Source organism: Sorghum bicolor, chromosome 8 (genome assembly GCF_000003195.3).
Source record: "Sorghum bicolor cultivar BTx623 chromosome 8, Sorghum_bicolor_NCBIv3, whole genome shotgun sequence".
Taxonomy (NCBI): Eukaryota; Viridiplantae; Streptophyta; class Magnoliopsida; order Poales; family Poaceae; genus Sorghum; species Sorghum bicolor.
Genome location: NC_012877.2, coordinates 1,316,844 through 1,342,036, shown reverse-complemented (window position 1 = coordinate 1,342,036; position 25,193 = coordinate 1,316,844). Strand labels below are relative to the sequence as shown.

The window sequence follows — 25,193 nt, the reverse complement described above, 5'->3', positions numbered from 1 at the left end:
TTCGATGTAACGACGAATCTTGAAAAGGTTTTGGTTTTAAGGGTGAACTAACGCCTTTCGTTTGAGCTTATCAGCCGAATCTGCTAACCACAATATTTTTCTCTCACAATAAATCAGCTAACATGGCTTATCAGCCAAACTAACAATGAGTAGCGTCACATACAGTAAGAAAAAAAAAAGACTGTAGGCGTGCAGCGCAGGGCATCTCGATCGGCATCTGTGGATGGACTGTGCATGCATGCGGATCCGTACGGCGGCACGGCCCGGAGGAGCATGAGGGTTGCCGGAGACCGAGCGGAAGCGGACAGCGGACGGAGAGGCATCTTCCGTCCGGCCTCCGGCGCCGGCGATCTGGATCTGTCCTTGCCGTTGCCGCTGCAGTAGCCGTACGACGGCGAAGAACGTGGGTGGTGGTGGTGCAGCCGTGCTGGTGTGGTGCCCAGTCACAGTCAGTCAGCCTCGGCGTGCCTGCCTCCGTGGGCTCCGCCTCTGTCAGCCCCCCCATTCTTTCTTTTTTTTTTTCCCTGTAAAAAGCTTGGCTGGAATTCGTTTGTCTGTAGTCTGTTCTCCGCTGCATCCTGCATGTCTGCATCTGCAAAATTCCCATCAGACATATCCATTGCCTTGCTACCTGCTACCTTTGCATCCATCCAGTGACATCTCACCCAGCAGAAGCAGAAGCAGAAGCAGAGCCGAGCCAAAGGGCACGGGGCCGTTTCCCAACCTCCCAACTCCAGCGTCCAGCCGCCTCTTCCTCGCCCCAACGGCCGTTTCCAGAGATCTTTTTCAGTGCCAGCCATCAGCGAAGGAGGAGGTCGAGATCGAACGAGGCAAGAGATCGACGCCAGCGGCACTGCTGCCTGCATTTCCCAACTGCTGGGAGGTTGCGGCCGAGAGCAGAGAGCTACAGCTACAGCTACCTGTAAGTTCTCCTTCTCCTCCTCCTCCTCCTCATCTTCGTTGTCTCCCCTTCTCTGCGTTCTCTGTTTGTTCCTGACGGAAATTGTGTGCCTGTACTGTACGTGTGAGCGCAAGCTCGGAAGCCCCAAATGTCGTCTTGCTCTTGCTTCGCTTCCTCATTGGGATTCGCCCCATCCCCTTCTCTTGGATCTATCATGACGCATTCTCTTCTTCCCCCCAGTGTTGTCGTCTTCACTTTACTTCTTGGGGCTTTGTTGTGTGTCCGTGTGTTTCGAGTCGATCGAGGGACAGAATATTCAGTACCTTCTGAGAGTTTTGACTCCTCCTACATAATTCAGAAAAAATAAACTTCAGAATTTCCCAACGTTTTGTGCGATTAATCAGTCATTGTGTCCATTGATTGATTCATTCATTCATCTGTGATCTGACATTACAAATGAGGGAACGTATGCAGAGTTCGGTGTATGTTCTGCTGCCTTCTTAATCATCTTCCCCTCCCCAATTCACTGCCATGAGTCCCATGCTACCATTACAGGTTCTGGTTGAATCCACCCACCCGCCCACCCACCACCCACCATTGTTCCAACCCGATGTTCCTTGCAGCTTCCTTCACCATGCAAGCATGTTGTTGATGGCAAGTTCCTGGAATATGCCTCCCCATCACGAATATTCAACATTAGAGCTTCTTCGGAGGCACCATGTGGCCGGTTGACCTCTGCTCTGTGCTGCCCCAGTCCAGATCCAAAGAATGTTCCAGTCTTTCTTATTTTTCCTTTATTTTACAATTGCCCATCCCTTCTTCTTTTGTTTTAGGAAATACTCCTACATGATGTCTGTTTGTTCATCGACCGATTATACTATATTGGATTTCACAAGATTTTCGGTAGCTAACACTGAGTCATCCATCTTGCTATTTTTTCTGACTTGTTGGGGTGGGTCAGTGTCAGTGTGAATTGGAAACTAGACTAGTCCTGGTGGGCTGGCTCATCAGTCCTGGATCCATTATTCAATTCAATTAGTTGCAGGTCCGTCGTCAATAATGTTCATCCATCATCTGAGATAATAAGAAACTAATATACTACATGCGAATGCACCACAAATCCTGATTGAACTCGTGCAACGACTGCTGCCTAGTTTTTTCTCATCGTGTTTATCCTCAAGGAAAAAGGTGGGTATCAGCTTGTCATTTTCATCTGCAGCTGTAGTATAACAGTCTCTGTAAAATTCTCCCCGCAGGACAGTGAAACCACTGGGCTCCGTGTAGAATCCTCCTGATAACAATCTCTGTACAATTTTCCCCACAGGACACTGAAATCACTGGGCTAGCTGCGTGTAGAATCCTCCTGAGATCGACTTCAAAAAGGCAGTAAGGCAGGGAATGAGTGCAACCAAGGTGAAGAGACGTGTGGGCAAGTATGAGCTCGGCCGAACCATAGGTGAAGGCACATTCGCAAAGGTCAGGTTCGCCAAGAACACTGAGACCGGAGAACCCGTAGCCATCAAGATCCTAGATAAGGAAAAAGTCCTCAGGCACAAGATGGTCGAGCAGGTCACTTTCTAAGTACACACGCTCTGAATTATTGTGCCATTTTTTAATGTTTGGTTTGGTGATGTTTCACATCTTCTAGATTATATATGGTCCCTTCCTTCAGATTCTGTTCCCCCTTTAGTGTCTTCATTACTTCTTCATTTAGTGGCTGTTGGTGGAATTAATTATATTGCTGATGAGAAAACTACATGGTTGAATGCAGATTAAGCGGGAAATTTCGACCATGAAGTTGATTAAGCATCCTAATGTTGTTCGCATATATGAGGTAATGCAAAAAATTTGTCATACCTTCATAATATTCCAGTTTGATCTTACAAAGGTTTCAGTCAGAAAAGAGCCAAGTCAGATACTCTGGCTGTAATCATTTAGCATGCTTATTTTCCTTCCATTAGGGACAACACTAATCTTTGGCAAGTCAATGTTTTCAATAATATTCAGGTGATGGGAAGTAAAACAAAGATCTACATTGTGTTGGAGTATGTTACTGGTGGCGAGCTTTTTGACACAATTGTAAGTGACATGCACATTGTCCATTCTAGTATCCACAAATTTCAGTTTAACGCTTAAAATTTCTCTAATTAACAGTGAATTTGTGTGTTCGTCATCATACAGGCTAACCATGGTCGAATGAGGGAAGATGAGGCAAGGAGATACTTCCAACAGTTAATCAATGCAGTTGATTATTGTCATAGCAGGGGTGTGTACCACCGGGATTTAAAAGTGCGTTCATTTTCTGTGTGTTCCTTTTTCTTTTTATTTAAGGGTAACTCTATTTCAGAATCTAAACCATGATATTTGCAGCCAGAGAATTTACTGCTTGACTCATATGGAAATCTGAAGGTGCGCTCTCTCAGCAAATCAAGGTAATGACTTCTTGTATTAACAACTGGTCTAAAGTTATACCTTTTTATGAATTGACAATTATAGCCTTTGATGTTTGAAAGTTTTGAGACTCCATTACATACTTTGAAGCCAGCTCCTTGTCTCCTTTTTTTTTTTTGTTCAGGATGATGGATTGCTGCATACAACTTGTGGGACTCCAAACTACGTTGCACCAGAGGTAATGCACAGAATGACAGAAAACAATATAAAGTGAACCCATAACCGATTTTATTCAGCTGTGTTTCATTAGGACTATGTTAGTTCAAATATTCTGATCACCTTTGTTGTAGGTCCTAGAAGACCAAGGCTATGATGGTGCAATGGCTGATTTGTGGTCATGTGGAGTTATCCTGTTTGTTCTGCTAGCTGGGTATTTACCTTTTGAGGACTCTAATCTTATGACGCTGTATAAGAAAGTGAGCATTGCACAGATTTAAGACCACTGACGTAGCCTTGCTTATTCACTCTTATTTGACTTTATCCTTCCATTCTTGGCAGATATCGAATGCAGAATATACATTTCCACCATGGACGTCTTTCCCTGCCAAGAGGTTGTTAACAAGAATCCTTGATCCAAATCCAATGACGGTATGCAAGAGCACAAAAGCTGCTCGAAATAAAATACTACCAAAACAATCTAGGAATTTTGGAAACCTTAAGTCCCTATTGCACTTACTAGCACATAGCCAGTGATAGATGTATTTGGGGGGATTAAAAAACCGGAGTTCTCTTTTAGGAAAGTATATAGATAGCATGCATATATCGAAATGAAACTATTTGTGTGAGGAAAGACTTGCAACTTCCAGTCGAGGAGGCAAAGTTGCAACTGGATTGTGGTTCATCTTCAACATGAGGATGTGCTGAGTCTGGTTTGAAGGATGAGCCTTTATAATTCTATCTTGCTCCATAACATCAGTCTAATGTTTCTGGTAAACCATGGCAGAGAATAACAATCCCTGAAATACTGGAGGATGAATGGTTCAAAAAGGGCTACAAGCGCCCGGAGTTTGACGAGAAATATGACACACCATTGGATGATGTGGATGCTGTCTTCAATGATTCAGAAGTTAGTAAATGGTGCATTTCTATTTTCTATGTCATCCAAAATGTCACAGATTTTACTTACAGGCTACTTTTCGAAATTGTTATTGACCTCATTCAGGAGCATCACGTGACAGAGAAGAAAGAAGAAGAACCAGTAGTTCTCAATGCATTTGAACTGATTTCAAGGTCAGCAGGCCTAAATCTTGGGAACCTATTTGACTCAGAGCAGGTATGAGATGCTCCTGACTCCTCTATAGTAAGTAGTAACCTGGAATGTTGAAAGTGAAATGTTTGATAAAGTGAAATGCTTGACAAGCTTAAGTCACCATGGTTTTCTAAGGACATAGCCCTGGATGCTCCTGACTCCTCTATATGCACTTGAATTTCCTTTGTTACAGCTAGTGAATGGAAAGAGTTAAATGAATGCTACAAGCGAATAGTTCTATATGCCTGACTGTGTGATTATAAATTGATTCTGAAAGTTTTATATTTATTTTCTCAGTTTATTTTTCCCCCTGTCATGTTTCTGCAACTTTCCCCTTGTATACTTTCTACCTATATTTGTAATAATTGCCTTTGCAGGAATTCAAAAGAGAAACAAGGTTCACATCAAAATGTCCACCAAAAGAAATTGTGCGCAAGATTGAGGAAGCTGCAAAACCTCTAGGATTTGGTGTTCAGAAGAAAAATTACAAGGTTCCTCCCTGCAACTCTATAATAACTGATTGTGTGGATATTTTTCTTGAAGTCTTGACTTCTTGATAAGTACAAAAGCTTTGGAAAGATCTTTCTGCGCCATTCTGAAGTTATTTTTTATCGTGTGACCAGTTGAGGCTTGAGAAAGTAAAAGCAGGGAGGAAGGGAAACCTCAATGTTGCTACTGAGGTAATAAAAAATTACCATGAACTGCAAATAATTTTAAGCAAACTTCTTGTGCCTAACATTTATTATGCATTTTTCATTCAGATACTGCAAGTTGCACCCTCACTTCATATGGTAGAAGTCAGGAAAGCAAAAGGTGACACTCTGGAATTCCAAAAGGTAACCACCATGCATGCAAAGATCATGCCAATGAAGGAAACACGTGTATTTCATGTACTGAAGAAGTTACTGAAATTCATAATTTTGTATTTTTTCTTTCAGTGCCTTTTCTTATTTGGGAAGATATTTAGCACCTTTCCTTTGAACAATATGTACTGTATTGCTTAATGTGTAAACTGTTATTTACTGCAGTTCTACAAGAACCTTTCCAAGACCTTAAAGGACGTTGTCTGGAAATCTGAAGATCTGCAAATGCAACCTGCTTCTTAGCATCCACTAGGGAAGGAAGATGGCAAACTATTTGTCCCATCTTCCAAGCAGATTCCGATTTCGTAGTCTGGGTCAGCAGTTATGTTAACTGCGCTCTGTATGTAGTATGTACCGGTGGTTGGCTTGGCATTTTGAGAGATTGCAGTGCTCGTTGTAGCCGGGATGAAGCCTATGCTATCCAGTAGGTTACTAGGTTTTGTGAATATGGTGAGTTCTGTAAATCTATATGCCTATGAGTCATGTTGTAAGCTGTAATACTATGATCAGAAAACTGTGAAGTGTAGAAGCCAAGTATGTTCTTTCTATGCTGCCCCAGTTTCTGGCACTTCCCATGCATTTTGAATGAGGAAAAAAAATAGGGGCGAACCCATTGATATTTGTATTTGGTCATCATTTCATTTTTTAGGCTTGTCTCTATAAATTGGGAGCCTTTCTTTTAGGCTCCTCTCTGTACGTTATTCCTAAATGCAATGAAGTCTCTTATAAAAAAACAGCATAAACAAATAATCTGCAGCCGATTTTTCCAAAGCGAACAAAGCCGGCAACAGACCGCTAACCAACCTCTACGAAGGCTGCCGGCCTTCTTGTCTATGCTATCATGCAGCAACCATCGGTTGATAACTTGATAGATGATGGGCCAACTACCATCAAAGATGCTGGCAAAACCGCAAGAGCATGCACATATTAAATCTTATATCTCATAGAATGTCAGCCAACCAAAATTTTCTCATCATGCTTGAACACAACAGCATAACACTTAACACAAATACGAACTACACTCAGGATACACCACTGCATAAACCTGGAATTACAAACTGGGAGCCGTGCTACCAGAAACGCCTTATGGCTCAGCAGATGCCATTGCTGTATCAGTGTTGCCAGGAATGGTTGTATCAATGTTGCTAGGCATCAGCACGTTGAATCCATCAATTGCCGTTGATATGATCATCGACGGTATCTGTGGGTGCCAGTGCAGTTCTTTCAAGTCTTTCTGGCCCTGCTCATACAAAACAGTCAGTGTCATGTGATTCACTCTTTACAAGCAACAAAACTGTGCAAGGAAAATGATACAGCCACAAAAGGTAAAGCCATAAGTTGGTTAATTTCCAATGCCATCATAAGAAGTACTACCTGATGAGCAAAGAGAAGTTGTGGGGGCAAATCCTCAGGTGCATTTGCCTGCTCTTTCATCTTTGCTCTGAACTCAGCCTCCTCTTCTGCATCTCTTTCCAATGAAAGGTCCCAGATTCTAAATCCAGACAATTCAGGAGAGGTATCAGCAAATACTAGACATGACATTTCTCAGCAATCCAGTGCATCTAAAACATGAATGGGAGAAGATAAAGAGTGAGTTACGTTAGTTGATGATCTTCAGATGTTACAGCTAATGATGATGCTTCGTGTGGACTCCACTCGATAGATGTAATTGCTTTCTTGTGGTACTCAAAATGTGCTACCAATGAGTCCTCCTGCCAGTATGATAGAGAGCACAAGAAAAGATTAACATGATATACTAAGAAAGTACAAGACCAAAAGTAATATCAGCAGTACTAATTGCCGAATATGTGAAGATAATCTGTGTAATACAACAAGGGTACTACCGTGGAAGTCAGCTGCAACGATTTGTGCACAGTACACTGTTTACATACTAACGGTAACAAAACGATATCTACTGTAGGATATCTTTAACATCAAAATAGAGCAGCAAAAGCATAGCTTATCTTAAGAACACCCAGTCATGTGTATTTCTTCCCCATATATTACAGTGTCAAATAGAAACCCAACTTGAAATTAATTAATTATTAAAAGACAGTGAAAATATCAACATCCCTGAAACTCAAAAGCATAGAAAATTGTGATTTATTAGGAAAGAAATACCTGAATTGATCTAAGATCACGAACTGAGAAACTGCCATCATCACACCCAGAAGCTATCATGCAGCTAGCAAGCCTGACAAAGCAGGTCAAAAATGTGTGTAACAGTACGCAGCAGAAGTAATAGTACTAGTAAAATCAATAAAGTTTCCCACTCGACATACCTGTTCCATGAGATAACATTCACATCGGCTTTATGAGCTTTGACAGAAATACAAGGTTTCTTCCCTGTACGTATATCCCATATTGATATCGTACCATCCACAGAACAAGAGGCAAATATGTCAGCTTCTGTGGGACTCCACTGCAAGCATATAGTGATTCAAGTTGAGACGATCACATTCAAGGAAACATATGAATAGATAGATACATCATTCAGTGGCATGCCTGTAGATCTTCAACACTTGCAGAGTGTCCAACAAATGGGTTTGCATCTATGTTCCAGTTGCTTGAAGTTGGTTCCCATAGGTGAATGCACTTATTGCAGTCACCTGCATAGAGAAAACATTAATCCATGTGAAAATTAAGGATGTCTATACACGAAATTAAATGATATTGATGATTTATTTTGGATATGCAACAGAGGGAACCACATGATGCATCAAGTTCTGAACTATGGAAACATTCTAAACATTACAGCAGATGACAAACATTGTGAAATGGGCAAGATCAGATACAAACCAGAAACAAGTCTTCCAGTAACAAGTGGACTCCAATCAATGGCATATCCCTCATCTTTATGGCCACTAAATACTTTCACGGGTAAGTGTTTGTGGATTATGTCATCTTCTTTGGGTGCATCTGCCCCCGACTCTGCTAAAGAATTAAGGAAGGAGCTCAAGTCCCACACCTGTATATTTAGCAACCAGAGATCAGTTAGCAATGCACAAAGGAGTCAACATGGTGCATTCTGTTTCTGGACAAAGGTTTTCAAAGGAAATAGAATATGCATATATAAGATCCATAACGTCACTAGGAAGCTAGAAAAAGGGAAATGATGTATAGGTTTAGGTAGCCAATGATCACAGCAGATGAAAAAGGAATGAGCTATGAACTGAATCACCTGAACATGACCAGTATCTCCCCACGTAGCACTTATATGTGGTTTTTGAGTCATTGAGCGTATCCGGTTTACACATCCCGCATGAGCCACCTTTTTTAGCTGGTACATTCAAATATAGCAACAGAAAACATCACTACATCAACATACCTTGTTAATACTGAAAAAAACTTTATTTTTGTGGCTAAGTCAAGAGTTGTGATTTCTGTAATAAAAAAAACATACATGTAGGATGGGCTTTGTATCCTCATTAATTTCTTCATCTTCTTCATCACTGCTGCTGTCGCTATCCACATCAGTGTCACCATCAACCGCTGAAGCTGGTATAGGTTCCCGCTTCTTCCCACTTATGTTAGAAAGCTTGAAAACGCCAATATAATTCCATGAAGCTTTCTCAGCCTGAACAAACATGAGTTTAACTCTTGATCAGAGACAAACTAGAGTGTACTCTCAGAAATGATTATTTCCAATTCCACCAAATATTATGCCATTCCTTTAAGCTGAAATGTCCAGAGAGTAAGATCGATATATCAAACAAAGATGGCACATTTATGCTTGTATAAATCTTTTAACAATCCAAATTCACTCACTTGCAATCCACCAGAATTTCTAGCCACATTCATGATATAAATGTGACGACATGAGTTTAGCTCTTAACTCAGAGAGAGAAACTAAATTTTACTGTCAGAAATGATATTTAAAATTACACCAAATCTTATGCCATTCCTTTGAGATGAAATGTCCAGTGAGTAAGTTTGATACATCAAACAAAGCCTATCACATTTATGCTTGCATTGTCCATCTGAGCTTAGAATCAGCAATGTCACACTTTCAATCCAAAACACCTTAACAGGAACAACAGTACAAAACTAAAATTCATGTAAAGTTATAATTTAGATAACAAAAAGACACTATGTGATAGACATCAAAAGCAATTCAACTTTTGATAGTAAAAATGGCTAGTTCTTGCGAAAAAACAATGTCTAGGTTTTGAAGGCATAAAGATTAACACAACCTGCGTTCCAGCAACACCATAGAATGTATGAGGGAACTCTGATCGGACGAGTCCAAGTTGATCACGCACAACATCAAAACTGCAACGGAAGGTATTATTAATTGAAAGCAGATAATATTGCCCTGACTCCTTTAGTAATAAGCACCAAAACGAGGGGGGAAACCCTATGAGGATAAACTTTACCTCAAGCAAGACCAGCCAATGCCAAAACCTCGGAGATAATTGTAAGCCTCAGGATCAAACTGCAGCTCCTCCCCATCTTCCAGTGCATCTACACCCGGTTGCCAGACCTAAAACGAAGCACTGACCGGTTCAGTGTAGCTCACACACTGAAACAATATGCATCATCTTATACAAAAGAATCAATCCGAAAACTCTAAGCATACAAAAGAAACAATCCGAAAACTCTAAGCAGAAAAGGCGATTCATTTAGGCGCAACTTTATGAGCAAACACCACTATCTCGGCTGCGCGAAGGGGAAAACCGCACATAATAGGACCGACTATTACTAAAATCCTTCCTCACCTTAGCCGGGCCAGAGGCAACCGCAGGATTGGACGAAGAGGACGCTTCAGTTTTCTGCGGCCCAGAAGTACGGAAGAATTAGTCAAGTGAAGCAAAGTACACGCTGGAGAGATTCAGGAGAAAGATGAAACCACAACAATCAGAAATAATCCTATCACTATCTATCAGGTACGGTACCTTCTTGGCCTTCTTGGATTTGGCCTTCTTGGCCCTCTTGATGGTGCGACCCATGAGGGGAAACAAAATCAACCGCAAAACAGGGCGGCCGGAGCTGCGACTGCGAGGGAGCGAGAGGCGGCGGCGGAGGGGCGGTAGTCTCGACTCTGGAACTCGGTGTTGGCGGCGGCCGTGGCTAAAGCGTCCAAACCCCACCGTTTAGGCAGAAAGCTTCGCGTTCCCTCCGTTTAGACGGGCCGGGAGGCTCTGGGTGGGCCAGGAGGACGTTACTGGCCTGCAAATCACTCCAGGCCCAGGAAGCCTTTTGCTAGAGCATTCCAGCCCATAATGAGGATTATATAGTAGCTCGATTTTTTTCCCTAAAAACATGGTTATAATGTTTCATATATAAAAATACTAGGAGGATTCCCCGCGCGTTGCCGTGGGTAGGAAGGGAGAATATAAATATGGCCTCACTGTAGTCTAGTGAGTCGTCTATATATAGTTTTAGTAGTTAGTTTCTGAAGAGAAAGAGAGGAGGTCACGTGAGACAATAATTGCTAGCATTATGCATGCGTGGTCATGTGTAGGTAGTTGCATCCACTACTGAAACCATTTGTGAGTGGACACTTAATTGCATGCGGCAGCAGGAGACGTGGAGGATGACGTGGCACAAGGAGGTGCAAGAAAATTAGCTTAGTGGGGTTTGTCTTCATAAGATATATAGATATAGATAAGGGAGGTGCCAATATTCAGGCTCTTGAATTCCTGGTTAGCAAGCAACATTTTTTTATGTCACAAAAGAGGCATCACATCACACACAAATTCCTGAAGGTTGCTAGAATGAAGAGCAAATCGATTGTCTGAACTTTTTTCCAATGTACAGTTTCAAATCGGGCAACCTGAAGATGGCTGCTTCAGAACAGAATTGTATAAGGAGAAGCTCAGGACTCTTGGATTCTTCCAAGACTGATTAGGAAAATGCGTGTTGCGTCTCAGTGATAGGACAACCGGATCAAGTTTGCTAACTAGACAGACATTTATTATTTTTTGGACTAATTAGACGTCTTCAGTAGTGTACAACTGGCTACAATAATATTCCTTTTTTGTCTTTCTTATATTTGATCAACTGTAGATATGTCCCAAGGTACAACATTCGTTTTCATAATAATGTCTTCCAGCCTTTAACACGACTACTCCGGTAATGCAGGTAACACCAGAAAGGGCTCAAAGATGGATATCAGCCCAAGGAGCTGCACCAGATTCAGCACCATGAAAACCACCTGATCACCTGCACATTCAGCAAAACCAAATTGGGTGAGTATACACAAGTTCCTCTTGCCTCTCTACTCTTAACAAATTTGTGCTGAACGGTAAGGTGGCAAGTTAAAAATGGATCTTGATGCAAGTTAACAGTAATACTGATAGTTTACCTGGCAGGAAAGCAACATCTTGACGTTTTTGTGCCCATGAGAATCTGTATGGCCCATAGGCATTCAAAGTTTAGAATAAACAGTTAGCTGTCTGAATGCTGGATAGTGGACACATATATCCATCATCAGAAACTAAGAGCATTCTACCAGGTTACAGTAAATGATTGGTGAGAAAAATAACATAACACTATACCCATGTAATGTTTGGAATAGAGAGATGGAAACATTTACTTACAGGGCCCCTGCACCTACTGGAGCAATTGACTTGAAGAATGACATTGCAGTTGTCGCTATACCATTTGCGGTGCCTCTTTGTTCTTGGCACTGGAATTTAGTTTCACATATATTACACTGTTTTGTTTGATTTGTGTGTAATAAGCATACTAACCCAAGAAATGATTCACTTGACTTCATACGTACCACAGCATTGTTCTGTAGAAGGGAAATTCCTGTGTTGACAGTGATCTGTATATGTTGCAAAATAAGATTATGTAGACTTAAACATATCATCAAAATTATGGAAAACTACTTCTATTCATTTGCCACTACTTTATCCCTAGAAAAGAAGTCTTTAGCTTATAAATTGTTCGGTAAGTTATGATTTAATAATTTGAACTATAAAGAAACAATTCTTGATAAAAAAAACTATAAAGAAACAATGAAAGAAAAAGGCTTACTGAAAGAGCACTTCTCATCATGGCTGCAGAATGAAGAGCAAAGGAAAGTTTCACTCCAGATAGGTATGTCATAAAGGGATAAGTCGCAAGAACAAGTATAGACACAGCCTGCAACACCACAGTTGAAATTTAAGCTATGATCATGAATATAATTTTTATGTTTGTTTTTTTAAGAAGTAGGTGACTACTCACAGAAGCAATACGTGCTGAGTTGACTGTTCCAAGAGTTTTATGAACCCAGCGATAAATGATAAGCTGGTATACTAGAAGACTAGCACCTGAAATGTAGGGAGGAAATTAAAGCCCCAGTTAAAGAAAATGAAAGGAGAGGGATGGCAAAATTCACAGAAAATGTTCTTGGCACCTGAAATCAGTGTCTATACATGCACACACGCACACCATACTGGCAAAATTTGAGATTCATGGATAAATAAAATTCAGCAATGAGTCCGAGGGCAGAGGGATGGAATACCTGCCATAGCAAGAACCTGACCAATATCTTCAGTTGAGAAGCTAAGGCCGCCATACTTCCGATCGCTCACAGCCCATAAGGAAAGTATCTAGTATTGAAAGATGTACATTACAAGATGAAATTAGGTACTTAAAGCAGTACTAGACAGACAAGATGCTTCAACTCATGAGGAATATCATTTAAAATCCCCCCACTGAGTAGCAATATGCTAAATAAAACAGGTATTCTGAGAGACTATGATTTTTTGTACCTCACTATATGCTGTGTCATGAAGACTAAAAAAGCAGTAAGGTAGCATAGTTGATATCCAAGCCCTGTTCTGGAGCAAACTCTTCTTCTTGCGAGGTGCTTCCCAATAACCCTTTTCTGATGGCAAGGCTTTGATTATTCTGGTGTCCATTTCGGGAACTTTATGTTTATGTATAGTCTCCTGTAATATAGTCACAGTAATATTTTAAATGTAACAAATATAGTCCCAACATAATATAGTGTCCTCTGTAATATAGTCAATGTAGTTGGCATCATGGGAAGCGCACACATGCTGCATGTTATGTTTATTATTTGAGGAAAAAAAACTATAGTACACAAAGGCAAAAATGTAACAAGTACTAGTGTTAGTGTTTTCTAAAGGAAATTTAAATGAGAAGAGCTTTTGTGAGGTTAAAGATTTACATACCGGAAGCCATTCACAGATTATCAGGACAATTGTAGCGAACACTGATACACTTAGACAGGGTAAAAGATATGGAAATCTGCAAAATCCAATTAATTGAGCTATCATAGTCTTCAGTGTGCATCACTAATTCCAAGCAATTTGTAATGTCGTAATAATGGACAATATGTGTTGCATTTGGATGATTTACCTGCCAAAGACAGAATCCTTGAAAAATATGCGAGGATATTTCTCAGCTGGCTGTGAAAAATGGAGACTGAAGTAAGAAAATGAGACATTTTTAATGAAAATTCCAAATGAGACATTTTTATTTGTCTCTTCTTTTCTTTTTGAACTGGTACCTGTGAAAGGTAACCTCCAAGAGCTGGACCAACAATAAGACCCAAAGCCCATGCCGTGTTCACCTGTGATGAAGTACACTCAGTTAGACTAATCTTCAAAATCAAAGAGTAAACAATGAAATATAATGTGGGTAAACAATGAAGAGCTTGGTTGATGAGATTACAATTGAGAGTCCAAGTGCCTGATGTTCAGGTTGACAAACTTCAACGCAATATGCCTGAAATGGTTTGTTACAAATGTAACTTCATTCACCATACTTCTTTTTAAACACATGAGTTCAATCTAGCAGATGACTTTATTGAAACTGGTAATTTGGAAGTACCTTTATTGGGGCAAGTAGGCCATTTAGAGCACCCAACACAAGTCTTGTAGCAATTGCCATCCAATACGTTGTACTTAGACCAAATAGTGTGTTAAATATGACCCTACAAAACGCATGCACGTGGATAGATGAACTGAGTCTTTCTGCATCAATATAGAAATACAAATCCTGACACTTGGAATTTCTGTAATACATACACACACAAGATTGAAAATGCGATGACAGGCTTCCGTCCAATTCGGTCTGCGAGAATGCCCCAGAAAACTGAAGAAAAGCCTCTGCCCACCATGTATGATGCAGCTACAATTAGTTGGAAACAGTTGCATAAGTATTTCACCTTTTTATTTTATTTTTCTACAATATTTGTACTCCATTTTCGGAACATATATGTGTCTAAATTGTAAATCGATGATGAGGCGAAGACCATACCAAGAAAACCAGCATAAAATCCAATATCTTCCTCTGTTTTAGCAATGTGGAAGTCCCTTACCTATATGAAATTAAAAGTGGGATAAGAGAGATCACTAATGAGCATAAGCAAGACAACATAATGATCCATTTAAGTTAATGATGGCATTAGGTTGAGTGACTTCAGACTGAGGAAACTGCTTGGGTGTGGAAATATAATATCCTCACAACAAAATGCACATGCACATGTTTGCAAAGACCCAAGCCTAGCTAGACTGGAACACATTCAGTGTAGCATAGTTCTACATTAGTGACTAGGTAATAAGAGGACATGACATACCATGAAATACAGGAAGGGGAAGAGGCACGTGATTGGTAAAGCTGAAAAAAGGCACAAAGCAAAGGAAAAAAAACAAAACTTTTGTCAGAGCCAGATCTGAGAACGCCGCAATGTTCTCGACCGATCGATGTGTTAGTAAAAAGTAGTAAAGCACATGCAGGTAGGATGATGCATGCAGAGATCAGAAAGGTAGGCAGGCATGTTCGTTATTAGTCTCAACGTGACACTCTCTCACTACAAGATATCTAATAGTTGCTGCACAATCTTTTGTTTCAGAAATTTACCTCTTCCTCTTTAGTAAAATTAAAGCAACACGTACCATGGGCTCCTGTTGGGAGCCTCGTCAGCTCCTCTGAGCCTGAGTGGAATATACTGTATACATGCATGAACGTTATCATGGATCTTAGGTGAAATATAATGCAGACAAGTTTTCTGACGGATTAATTAAGTATGCGGAGTTTCAGCCTTTGCTTTTTCGCTATGAACAGCTATCGTCTCACTAATGTTATAACATATATTAGTAATTTAGTATTATATTCCGCTAGAAGCATCAGATCAAGACTGAAGGTTGATCGAGGAGCAGCAGCTACGAGCCTACTACGACGACATGGGTCCTACCTCTAGTGTTTTTGGATCTTGGCAGTGGTACTTGGCAACATTCTTCTATACATGCATATGCATGCATGTTAGGCGTTTGAGTTCCCTGTCATAGGTGGGGCAGGCACATACATGCTGGCATCGTACCGTACCTTTTGTTTTTTCCGTCGTCCATGTCTCCGGCGACGCTCATCTCCGTCGCCGGCGGACCATGCAGCGAGTGGCCGCTGGGGGCGGAGGCAAGCATTCTCTGACGACCGAACTAGCTATAGCTAGGTGCGATACATATCATACATGCACATCAACAGCTATAGTGCAGGCAGAACACAAACCAAGCCCGCTTGTGTACGCTGTGTCAGCTGAGCTATTCATCAACTAGGTACGGTGTGAATTTTGTGACACTGGTAAATTGTCTCTGAGACTCTGAGTGTAAATTTGCATGTCTAGTTAAGAACTAAACCAAATCCAGTTGATGACCAGATGGCATTATACTGTTTGAATGAAAGTGCACTAATATAATGCAGAAGCATGTCTGTCAGTCAGTCACTGTCAGTCACTCAGTTGTTGGTGAGTATAGATGGATGGAGATGCATGCATGCAATGCAACATACGGGTTGGTACGTACATGAGGCGAGGGAGGTGACGCCGACGAAGAAGAGCTCCTTGTAGGGGATCCTCCCGTTGCTGCTCGCCTTCCGCCGCTCCATCGCGCACCCGGGGCAACCCTCCGCCACCGGCGCCGGCGCCGGCACCAGCAGCGGCGCTTCCTCGCTGCTCATCTCGATGCCTTCTTCTGCTTTCGGTCGTCACCTGGCCTGCAAGCTCTGCTCAAAAACCAACACACCACACACTGATACGGAAGCAGCTGATCAGCCGCTGAAGCTGTAGTACGTCTCCCCTGCGCTGCCTCAGCTCTATATATACTGTGCCTGTATTGCCGTCCGTGTGTTGTGTTCCATTCCAACAACCTTCCGATCGATCTATATATTGCACGACGCCTTAGCTAAGTTCCAACTTCTAAAAATCATTAAACGAGATCTGATCAACTGAAGAAAGCTATCTAGTCCACTTTTATTTTTTTCTTTTGGAGCGAACAAATGCCAAGTCTTTGTCTATATAACGCGTTGCCGTAGGTATGAAGGGGACATATAAATATATAACTCTTTTATTAACATAATTATGGAGATTGTATCCATAGTGGATGATGTGTCACTACGGAAAACACTAGATTTGCCTAAAGCTTTGAGGTTTGCCGAGAGCTTTCTATCGGCCTCTCGACAAACATGAAATTTACCCATAGTGACTCACGATGAAGAAATACTCTCGGCAAATAGGTCTTTGCCGAGAGCCTGCCTCTCGGCATAGGCAGACTCTCGGCATAGTGGGCTCTCACCATGGCCAAATACCCAGCTTTGCCGAGAGCCCTCCTGGAGGCTCTCGTCAAAGACTATTTTCAAAAAAAAAAATCTATTTCTTTGCCGAGAGCCCTCCTGGAGGCTCTCGATAAAGACTATTTTCAAAAAAAAATTTATCTTTTTGCCGGGAGCCCTCCTAGAAGCTCTCGGCAAAGACTTTTTTCAAAAAAATATATATCTCTTTGCCGAGAGCTTGGCCAGGCAGCTCTCGGCAAAGCCGCCGTCAGCCGCAACGGTTACTTTTCTTTGCCGAGAGCTGGGTTTTGGCTCTCGGCAGCCCGAGGATAGCTCTCGGCAAAGACCTCTTTGCCGATAAAAGATGTGCCGAAGGGCCTTTGCCGAGAGCTAAACTACCTTTGCCGAGCCTCCCAGGCTCTGGGCAAAGCCCCTGGATACAGTAGTGTGTCTTGCTGGTGTGGATATCATAATTCTTGTGTTAATAAACTTTAATGCAAATGATAGTAAATTGCTGAGGTGGGCACCTTACATGTTAAGAGAAATTGATAGTAGCAAATGATAGTGGACACTGCTGAGTGAGTTAATAGTAGACTACTGAGGTGGACGCCTTGCATATCAAAAGAAATAGTAGAATTTTGCTTTATAAAAATTATAGATGTCTCCACAATTGTATTTCAGTGTGCATACGATGGAAAGGTTTAGTGTTCATTGTACAATCACATGCCTTGTTGAGATCTATTTTTTTTGGAATTTAATTATGTAGCATTTTTGTTTGTATTTGACTTGTTGTCCAACTATGAACTAACTAGGATCAAAGATTCGTCTCATAAATTACTAGCAAACTGTACAATTAGTTATTTTTTATCTATATTTAATAATCTATATATATACCACAAGACTTGATATGGTAGGCAATCTTGAAAAGTTTTTGGATTTCGCTAAACAAGGCCACAATAAGTAAGAAGAACAAAGAAAATCAAATCCAACCAGATGAACACGCATGATAGAAATGTGAGTAATCTACTGTACCTAAATAGATTACCCCGCTTTGCAGTTTGAAGAAACCACTTCAACCAAGGCAAGGGCCTGCCCACCCATGAACGCACCTTGTTCGCCTTCACACAGTCCTTCACATGCAGTGGCGGAGCTCGCCAAGTTCAACGCCTAGGGTCACTATGGAAGTATAAGCAAACTCCAACACATATGGTATCCCCTATTACCTAGGCTATTTAGATTTTTAAAGTAAAAAATTAAAGTTCAACATGTATGCTATCTGGTTTGCTAAAATAGCAGTTTTGCTATTCCTAAATTTTCATTTGCCATAGATAGCACTCCGTCCTCACCAGCTATCCTATATATACAAAGGCTGTTGTGGGACTCTATGTTTTGAATGTTTTTTTTAATTTTACAGAATGGCTAAATTTTGTAATTTAGAATATAATTTTACCTAATCTGTTGAAGATGCTCTTAGGTGATTTTTTAGTTCCACACCTAAATTAATAATAGGTTTTATGAAAACATTATTGAATGCAAAAAAAATAAGTCTTAACACATTATATATAGCAATATTTTTTAAGCTTAACAAGAGGGGTTACCCTAACTTTTTCTCAAAATGCTATAGTGTGGTCTATATAATAAGTATAACCACATACTCCATATATGCATACATACTTCACATACATATCACCTTAGATGATCTAATATGATCATATACTTCGTCTACATTTCACATACTCCATGTATTCATCACATAAAGCTTTTTTTTTCTAAAAAAAATTGCTATTAGAGACAAACCAATTTGTATCTTCGTAATATGAATAAGGCCCTGTTTGGTTTTAGGAGAATTTTTTTATTTTTTTTATCATTCATTACATTGAACGTTTAGTACTAAATATGTATTATTTACAAAACTAAAACAACAGCTAAAGGATAATTTGCAAGACGGTAAAATGAAAATGCTATACAGTGTCTATTAAATTTTATCACCCCAAAGCAAACACCCTAAGTATAAAGGCGGCTACCAGCTAGGATTTGGCTCCTCCTCTGCAAACTGAGGGAGTCAGGGAGAAGCGCGAGGACGGAGCATGGAGGGACGCGACAGAGAGAAGCAAGTTTGCAGGCCGACGTACTAGGCCACCTCTTAATAAAAACTATAAATGGGCAATGAAAAATTAAACAACATATTATTAGGCCCTGGGCCCAAATTTGCCAAACTCTGAAACAATAGTTTCATTTATATTATGGTTTACAAGTTAATTACAATTAGACTAATTAGTATATATATATAGCGCGTTTTTTTACACGCGCGTGTAGTTACTCTCATCTATATATCTTTAGATTTAAGGTGTATATGACCGGACGAAATATATATAGACAAAGTATATGATCATACTAGACCATCTAGAGTGATATGTATGTTAAGTATGCATGCATACATAGAGTATATGGTTATACTTATTGTATATAATATAGTAGTGGCATTTTAGTAATATATTTAAAATTTAAATTTTTTTGAAAAAATTCTGTGTGGTAAGATCTAGAGTATCTTAATATGAGTATATAAACATACTCAAACTGATAAACAAGTATGAATACATACACAATGTAGTTTATTGAAGATGAAAGTAACTACACGTACGTGTAGAAAGGAATTATATATATATATATATATATATATATATATATATATATATATATATATATATATAAGGTAAATTTTTCCTACTCCCTAGGAGTAGTTACTCCCTCCTCCAAACCCTGTATATTACTAATCCTGCCTTTAACTCGTTCTTAGCGGGTCAATAAATGAGTAGACCCGATAGGATATATGGTCCAGTCCAGTGTCATCCGAGTTTTATGCCGATACGACGTTCTTATCCAAATACGAAGTATTTCAAAGCGAGCAATGCCCCTAACCCCGCAACCGGTGGAGTCACACATGGGAGCCGGAGCCGGAGCCTCCGCAATCCGGCGGCGGCGGCCCATCCCCTCCACGCCCGACCGCAGTGGCCGGTACCTGCCTCTTCCCCCTAACGGTTGTCTATCCAAGCCCACGCTGACGGCGGCCCCTGGCGGCGGCATGGCCCCCACACCATAGCGGGTCGCGACGACGAGCCCCCTCTCCTGTGCACCCGATCTGGAGTCGACGGGGTCCGTGAAGGTCCTTCAATGGCGCCTCCTCCTTCCTATTCGCATCATCAGCAGATCTGAAGGCCCAGTATCGATGGGAAGCCGAGGATGGCGGCCGACGCACGATCGCGCGGTGCTTGCATTTTGCCTGTGGTAGCTGCTGATGATGTCCGGCAGCCTGCACGGTGGCAGGCTCTGCGAATGACGGCCGGCGTAGGTCCTCCCCTGTATGAGTACAGTATATCACGTGAATGTAATGCACATATACTCCAATTGTGTGGTTTCAAGTATGCACTTATACTATCTTAATCTAGCGTATGCATGCATACTTTATTTCAAAAAGTATGTAAAAATACTCTAAGTATGTAAAAATACTCTATTCTAAAAAATATGAAGTATGTATAAATACTTTATTCTAAAAAGTAAGTATAATAAATACTCATCCGCAACGAATTACAGCTGCGATCGTACAGTGTATATATTAATTAATTAATTAAGTTTGTTAAATGCATGCCACATGCCTAATTGGATCCTCCGAGTATCCACTACCCGGTATGGCAGGGGGATTGACGTAGCTGTAATACAAAACAAATAGGGAGTAACTACTCCCGTATATATATATATATATATATATATATATATATATATATATATATAGAGGGTCGGTATATTGGGAGCCCAGGGCTACAAATAGCTATTGGAAGCCCCAGCCAGCCATCCCATCTAACTCACTACGGAGCTGACATGCGCGCAGGTGGTGGACCCCTTGGGGACCCAACCAATCGAACGCATAAAATCCTAGGTCAGACTGCACAGAAAGTTTTTTATTCCGACAATGTATAAAATCTAGTGGTTGCATGAATTAAAATCAATTCGTTACCACATAGAAACCTTTCTGCGAGTTAGTCGTTCCACCTAACTGCACCTGCCACGTACTGACACAAGCTGACACATGCAGTCATGTATGCATCCATTCTAATCTCGTCCATTTTTTCTTAATAGTTCCTCAATGAAGCTTTCGATTCAAAAACGGTTTTCACCATTAAACTCCTGATATTTTTGTGCATGATTCAAGATCCATTGTGAATATTTTTTTGAAAAAATTTAAAATTCATAAATTTTAAATTTGAATCATAGCACGTGATGGCCGATTGGATGCATAGAATCAAGTATCAAGATGCGTAAAAACGTTTTTACGTCGATGTTGCATAGAAATTAGTTGTTGGGTAAATAAAAATTAAATTTGTTATCGCATAAAAACTTCTCTATGAGATAGATATTCCACGAAACAACTGTAATTGCCTCCACCAATATCATACTCCTCACTATAGGGTGTATAACTAACATAGGAACAATTCATAAAACATAGAGACTGGACGTGTAAAAATATGGAGATGATCTCGTCTTCCTCTAAACTTTGACTTTTGAATCATGGTATGTGATGGCCGATTGGATGCATAAAATCAATGGCCAAGATGCACAGAAAGTTTTTGGTGCTGACATTATATAGAAGTTAGTGGTTGGATGAATAAAAATTAATTTTGTTACCATCTAAAGCCGCGAGATGGACATTTCATCTGACACAACCGTGATTTGAATCATGACACGTGATGACGATTAGATGCATAGAATCAAATAGTCAAAATGCGTAGAAAAGTTTTTTGCTCCAACGTTGCATAGAAATTAGTGGTTTGGTGAATAAGAATAATTTCATTGTCACGTAAAAACCCTCCCTTCTGCATATTATTCATTTGAAAAATCGTGACCGCGTCCAACCACACCTTGCTTTCTAGAGAGGATGCATAAGTAATATAGAAAACAATGTTTAGAAACACATAGAACATGAGAACCGCACACATAAAACATAAAAGACGATCTCGTCTTCTCAAAAATTTAAAATTTTGAAAAAATAGCACGTGATAGACTACCAGATTCGTAAATTCAGTGATCAAGATACACTTAAATATTTTTCGTGCTGGCATTACATAGAATTTAGTAATTTGATGAATAAAAAGTGAATTTATTGTCGCATAGAGACAACATAGACCTGCTCCAACAATGTATAGAAACTTATGCTCACAAGCATTAAGAATACAAAAATGCATAGAAGTGCTCCATTCTGTGTATAGAAACTTATGCACACAAGCATAAGAACACTAAATTCAACGAACAAAATGCAAAAAATCCTTGGCCGCGTCATGCTGCTCCTTTGCTATCTTCCATCGAACCGACCACCATCACTGATTCGCACTAGCGCCGCCGCCGTGAACTACACGCCACCAACCGCCACCGATGCTTCATACTAGCACCGCAGCCATGGACTGCATCATCTTTCAAGAATGCATAAATAACTGTTAATATAATGTAGAAAAATATGCTCTAACAATGTATAAAATTGCATTCCAATAATGTATAAAAATATGCTCCAACAATATGCTCCAACAAAAATTGTTTAAACATGTCATAAAAACATAAGAAATTCTTCAATCTTGCATAAAAGCTAAGCATATTGAGCAACTGGTGTAGGGCCTATGCAACTCAGCATATCGGGCATTTGTGCAATAGGCGAGGAACCTGGAAAATAAGCATAGAAATCATAGTTTCATCATGCAACAAACTATGATTTCTTGCAACAAACTATGATTTCTTGCATAAAATCATGCAACAAACTATGATTTCTTGCATAGAAACTATGATTTCTTGCATAAAATCTATGCTTGCTAAAAAATCCAACCAAATCTGGAACCCACAACTATCCTACATCACAACAAAAGCATAGGAAGATGTTTTTAGCATGCACAGAATCCTTAAAGTGGCAAAGAATAGAAACATGTTTTAATACACAAAGAAACCTTACAGCGGCAAGAAAAACATGTAAATATATTGCAAGCATAAAAAGCTAATAGCTTGTAAAGACATCAAACAAGAAAGATCGAGCATCTCCACATGAATAATCAAACATGAAGCATCTAACCTAGAATCCTAGATACTAGTGCATCTGTCATTCCTAATAAAAATTGAGCTACAGTCTAAAATACTCACCTAATGCATGAATAAAACCTATGCAAACTAAGCATAGAATCCTACAAACTAAGCATGAATAACTTGAACAATCAAGAACTGCAAGCACACAAAATTGATATGTGTCATGTTCTAAATCTGCAAAAAAAAAAACAATCAAATTGAACGAGTGGGTGCATAGAAACATGAATAAAAGTTTTTTATCAGGTCTAAAACACAGTCTCGCCATGCGTAGAAAACTATGCGTGCAAGCGAAGTAACTGACTAGGTACTTGGCCAAGAGCAACTCTAGCTAAAATCAGATCACACATGAATTGAATGCATAAAAAGCTAACTCATCAAGCATAGAACCAAAAAAATAATATTTCAATTTCATAGCAGACACTAACGCAAGCATAGAAAGTACTGCTATGAGAGTTAATAAGCTTCACCTTTTCCAATTAAGTGCACAAGGGTCAAAATCCTCATGAGTTACGAAACACAATCAAAATTATGCATCCTAATATAATTATTGGCAACCAAGAATCACAAATCCAGTGACCAAACAAATGCTCTATGAACCATGCGTAAAAAAAACTATACATACAAGCAAATTAACCGACTAGATACTTCCCTAAGAGCAACTCCAGCTAAAATCACATTACACACATGAATTGAACGCATAAAAAGCTAACTCATCAAGCATAGAAAAAAAATAAGATTTCAATTTTATAGGAGACACTAACGCAAGCATAAAACTACTGCTAGGAGAATTAATAAGCTTCACCTTCTCCACTTAAGTGCACACGGGTCATCTAGAAATAGAAAAGTATTCTATAAACGAAGGCACAACAATATATCAATCCATTTAATAGAAATTAACATGAGAGAATTAATTGCACATCAGTTGAGTAAATATACATACAAAGCCAACAACCCTGAGTGCTTAAAAAGCAATAATAATATTCATAAAAAATAGCTTATCAATTGCATAAAAAACTACACAAATGCATTGCAATTCACACCTAAATTTGCATACATGAGAAAATTTTTTGAATTTGGGATTTACACCTCTGTATGCCATTCACGAGCCTATCAGCCTTCTCGCAAGGATCCGCCGCTGGTGCTTCATTGGCCACCGCAGCCGCTGCCAGTCTGGATCTGGGAATAGTAGTGAGGACGCGTAGAAAATGAGACGCGTAGAAAATGAGGACGCGCAGAATGCTCTACCACCGTCGTGGCCTCCTTAGCTAGCTGTTTGACGACCTCGCAGATCTGCCGATCTGTGGCCAAAAGGATGGAAAGAGAAAAACTGAGAGAGGGAGAAAGATGCATATAACAGAAATGCAGGACAGGAAATCTCACAGGAGGAAAGATCCATACCGAGCCAGTAACACCATCGTCGGGAGGCACTGTCCGCGCTGGGCAGGCCACCATCGTCGGTGGTGCGCGAGCCATGCCGTGGCTGGTGACTTGGTGAGGGCGAGCCGGCGAGGCCCGCCACGGCGTGTGGTGGATCCACAACCACGCCTAGCATGGAGGTTGCTGAGGGCTATGTGCCTGCGGATCGAGTCTCGTGGAGGACCTTGCCGTCACAGTTCGAGGAACGCCGCCCGGGGTCACAGCTGGGGACCTTGCTGTCGCCGTCCCTCTCTACCACGTGATGCAGTCCGTTCACCGTAGTCACCCCGCGCGCTGCCACAAGCTCCAGAGCACCGTCGCCGTTGCTATCCCGCGCGTGATGGCCTCGTCGCGCGCCCGTTGTCCGCGCTCCAGGCGGTGGCCGCGCGCGCTCCAGGGGCGGCCGCGGTGCTCCAGAGGCGACGGGCCACGCCGTGGGTAGGAAGGGCGGCCGGGGCCGGTTGCCGCGTGACCGGGGGGGGGGGGGGAGGCGGGCGGGCAGGGGGGGGGTGAATGGCCGGATGGCGAGCGGCGGCTGGGTGGGCATCTTGCAATTAGGGTTTAGTTTATATACCGTGATGATGGGCTGATGCGGCTAGGTGGACTGAGATGGGCTTGGCCAGGATGGGTTGTTGGATGACTAGATGGTTTGGTCGGATCAACTGGGGTAGGCTGGGGCTTCCTGTTA

General features: G+C 40.8%; 2 protein-coding genes, 1 long non-coding RNA gene and 1 pseudogene across 3 annotated transcripts; 1 reads left to right on the top strand and 3 right to left on the bottom strand.

Moving 5' to 3' along the window:
• On the top strand, positions 577-6,085 carry LOC8071424 (annotated as a pseudogene).
• On the bottom strand, positions 6,362-10,556 carry LOC8071423 (glutamate-rich WD repeat-containing protein 1). Its single transcript, XM_002441684.2, has 13 exons — positions 10,360-10,556; positions 10,183-10,236; positions 9,841-9,947; positions 9,658-9,736; positions 8,868-9,041; positions 8,646-8,744; positions 8,264-8,432; positions 7,970-8,073; positions 7,747-7,886; positions 7,586-7,658; positions 7,064-7,176; positions 6,839-6,956; positions 6,362-6,704 (listed from the first exon to the last, which is right to left on the bottom strand). Exons 1-13 carry the CDS (start codon positions 10,411-10,413, stop codon positions 6,549-6,551), a joined length of 1,440 nt encoding a protein of 479 aa, XP_002441729.1. The 5' UTR covers positions 10,414-10,556; the 3' UTR covers positions 6,362-6,548.
• Positions 11,164-16,568, bottom strand: LOC8071422 (probable peptide/nitrate transporter At3g43790). Its single transcript, XM_021446150.1, has 17 exons — positions 16,228-16,568; positions 15,006-15,046; positions 14,687-14,747; positions 14,455-14,557; positions 14,258-14,360; positions 14,099-14,152; positions 13,935-13,997; positions 13,784-13,833; positions 13,597-13,672; positions 13,171-13,350; positions 12,921-13,008; positions 12,641-12,726; positions 12,449-12,556; positions 12,192-12,236; positions 12,007-12,095; positions 11,772-11,815; positions 11,164-11,629 (listed from the first exon to the last, which is right to left on the bottom strand). The coding sequence occupies exons 1-17, from the start codon at positions 16,379-16,381 to the stop codon at positions 11,532-11,534; spliced, it is 1,443 nt and encodes a 480-aa protein (XP_021301825.1). The 5' UTR covers positions 16,382-16,568; the 3' UTR covers positions 11,164-11,531.
• LOC110429721 lies at positions 22,086-24,914 on the bottom strand. Its single transcript, XR_002446825.1, has 2 exons — positions 24,176-24,914; positions 22,086-22,434 (listed from the first exon to the last, which is right to left on the bottom strand). It is a non-coding gene; the product is annotated as an uncharacterized LOC110429721 (long non-coding RNA).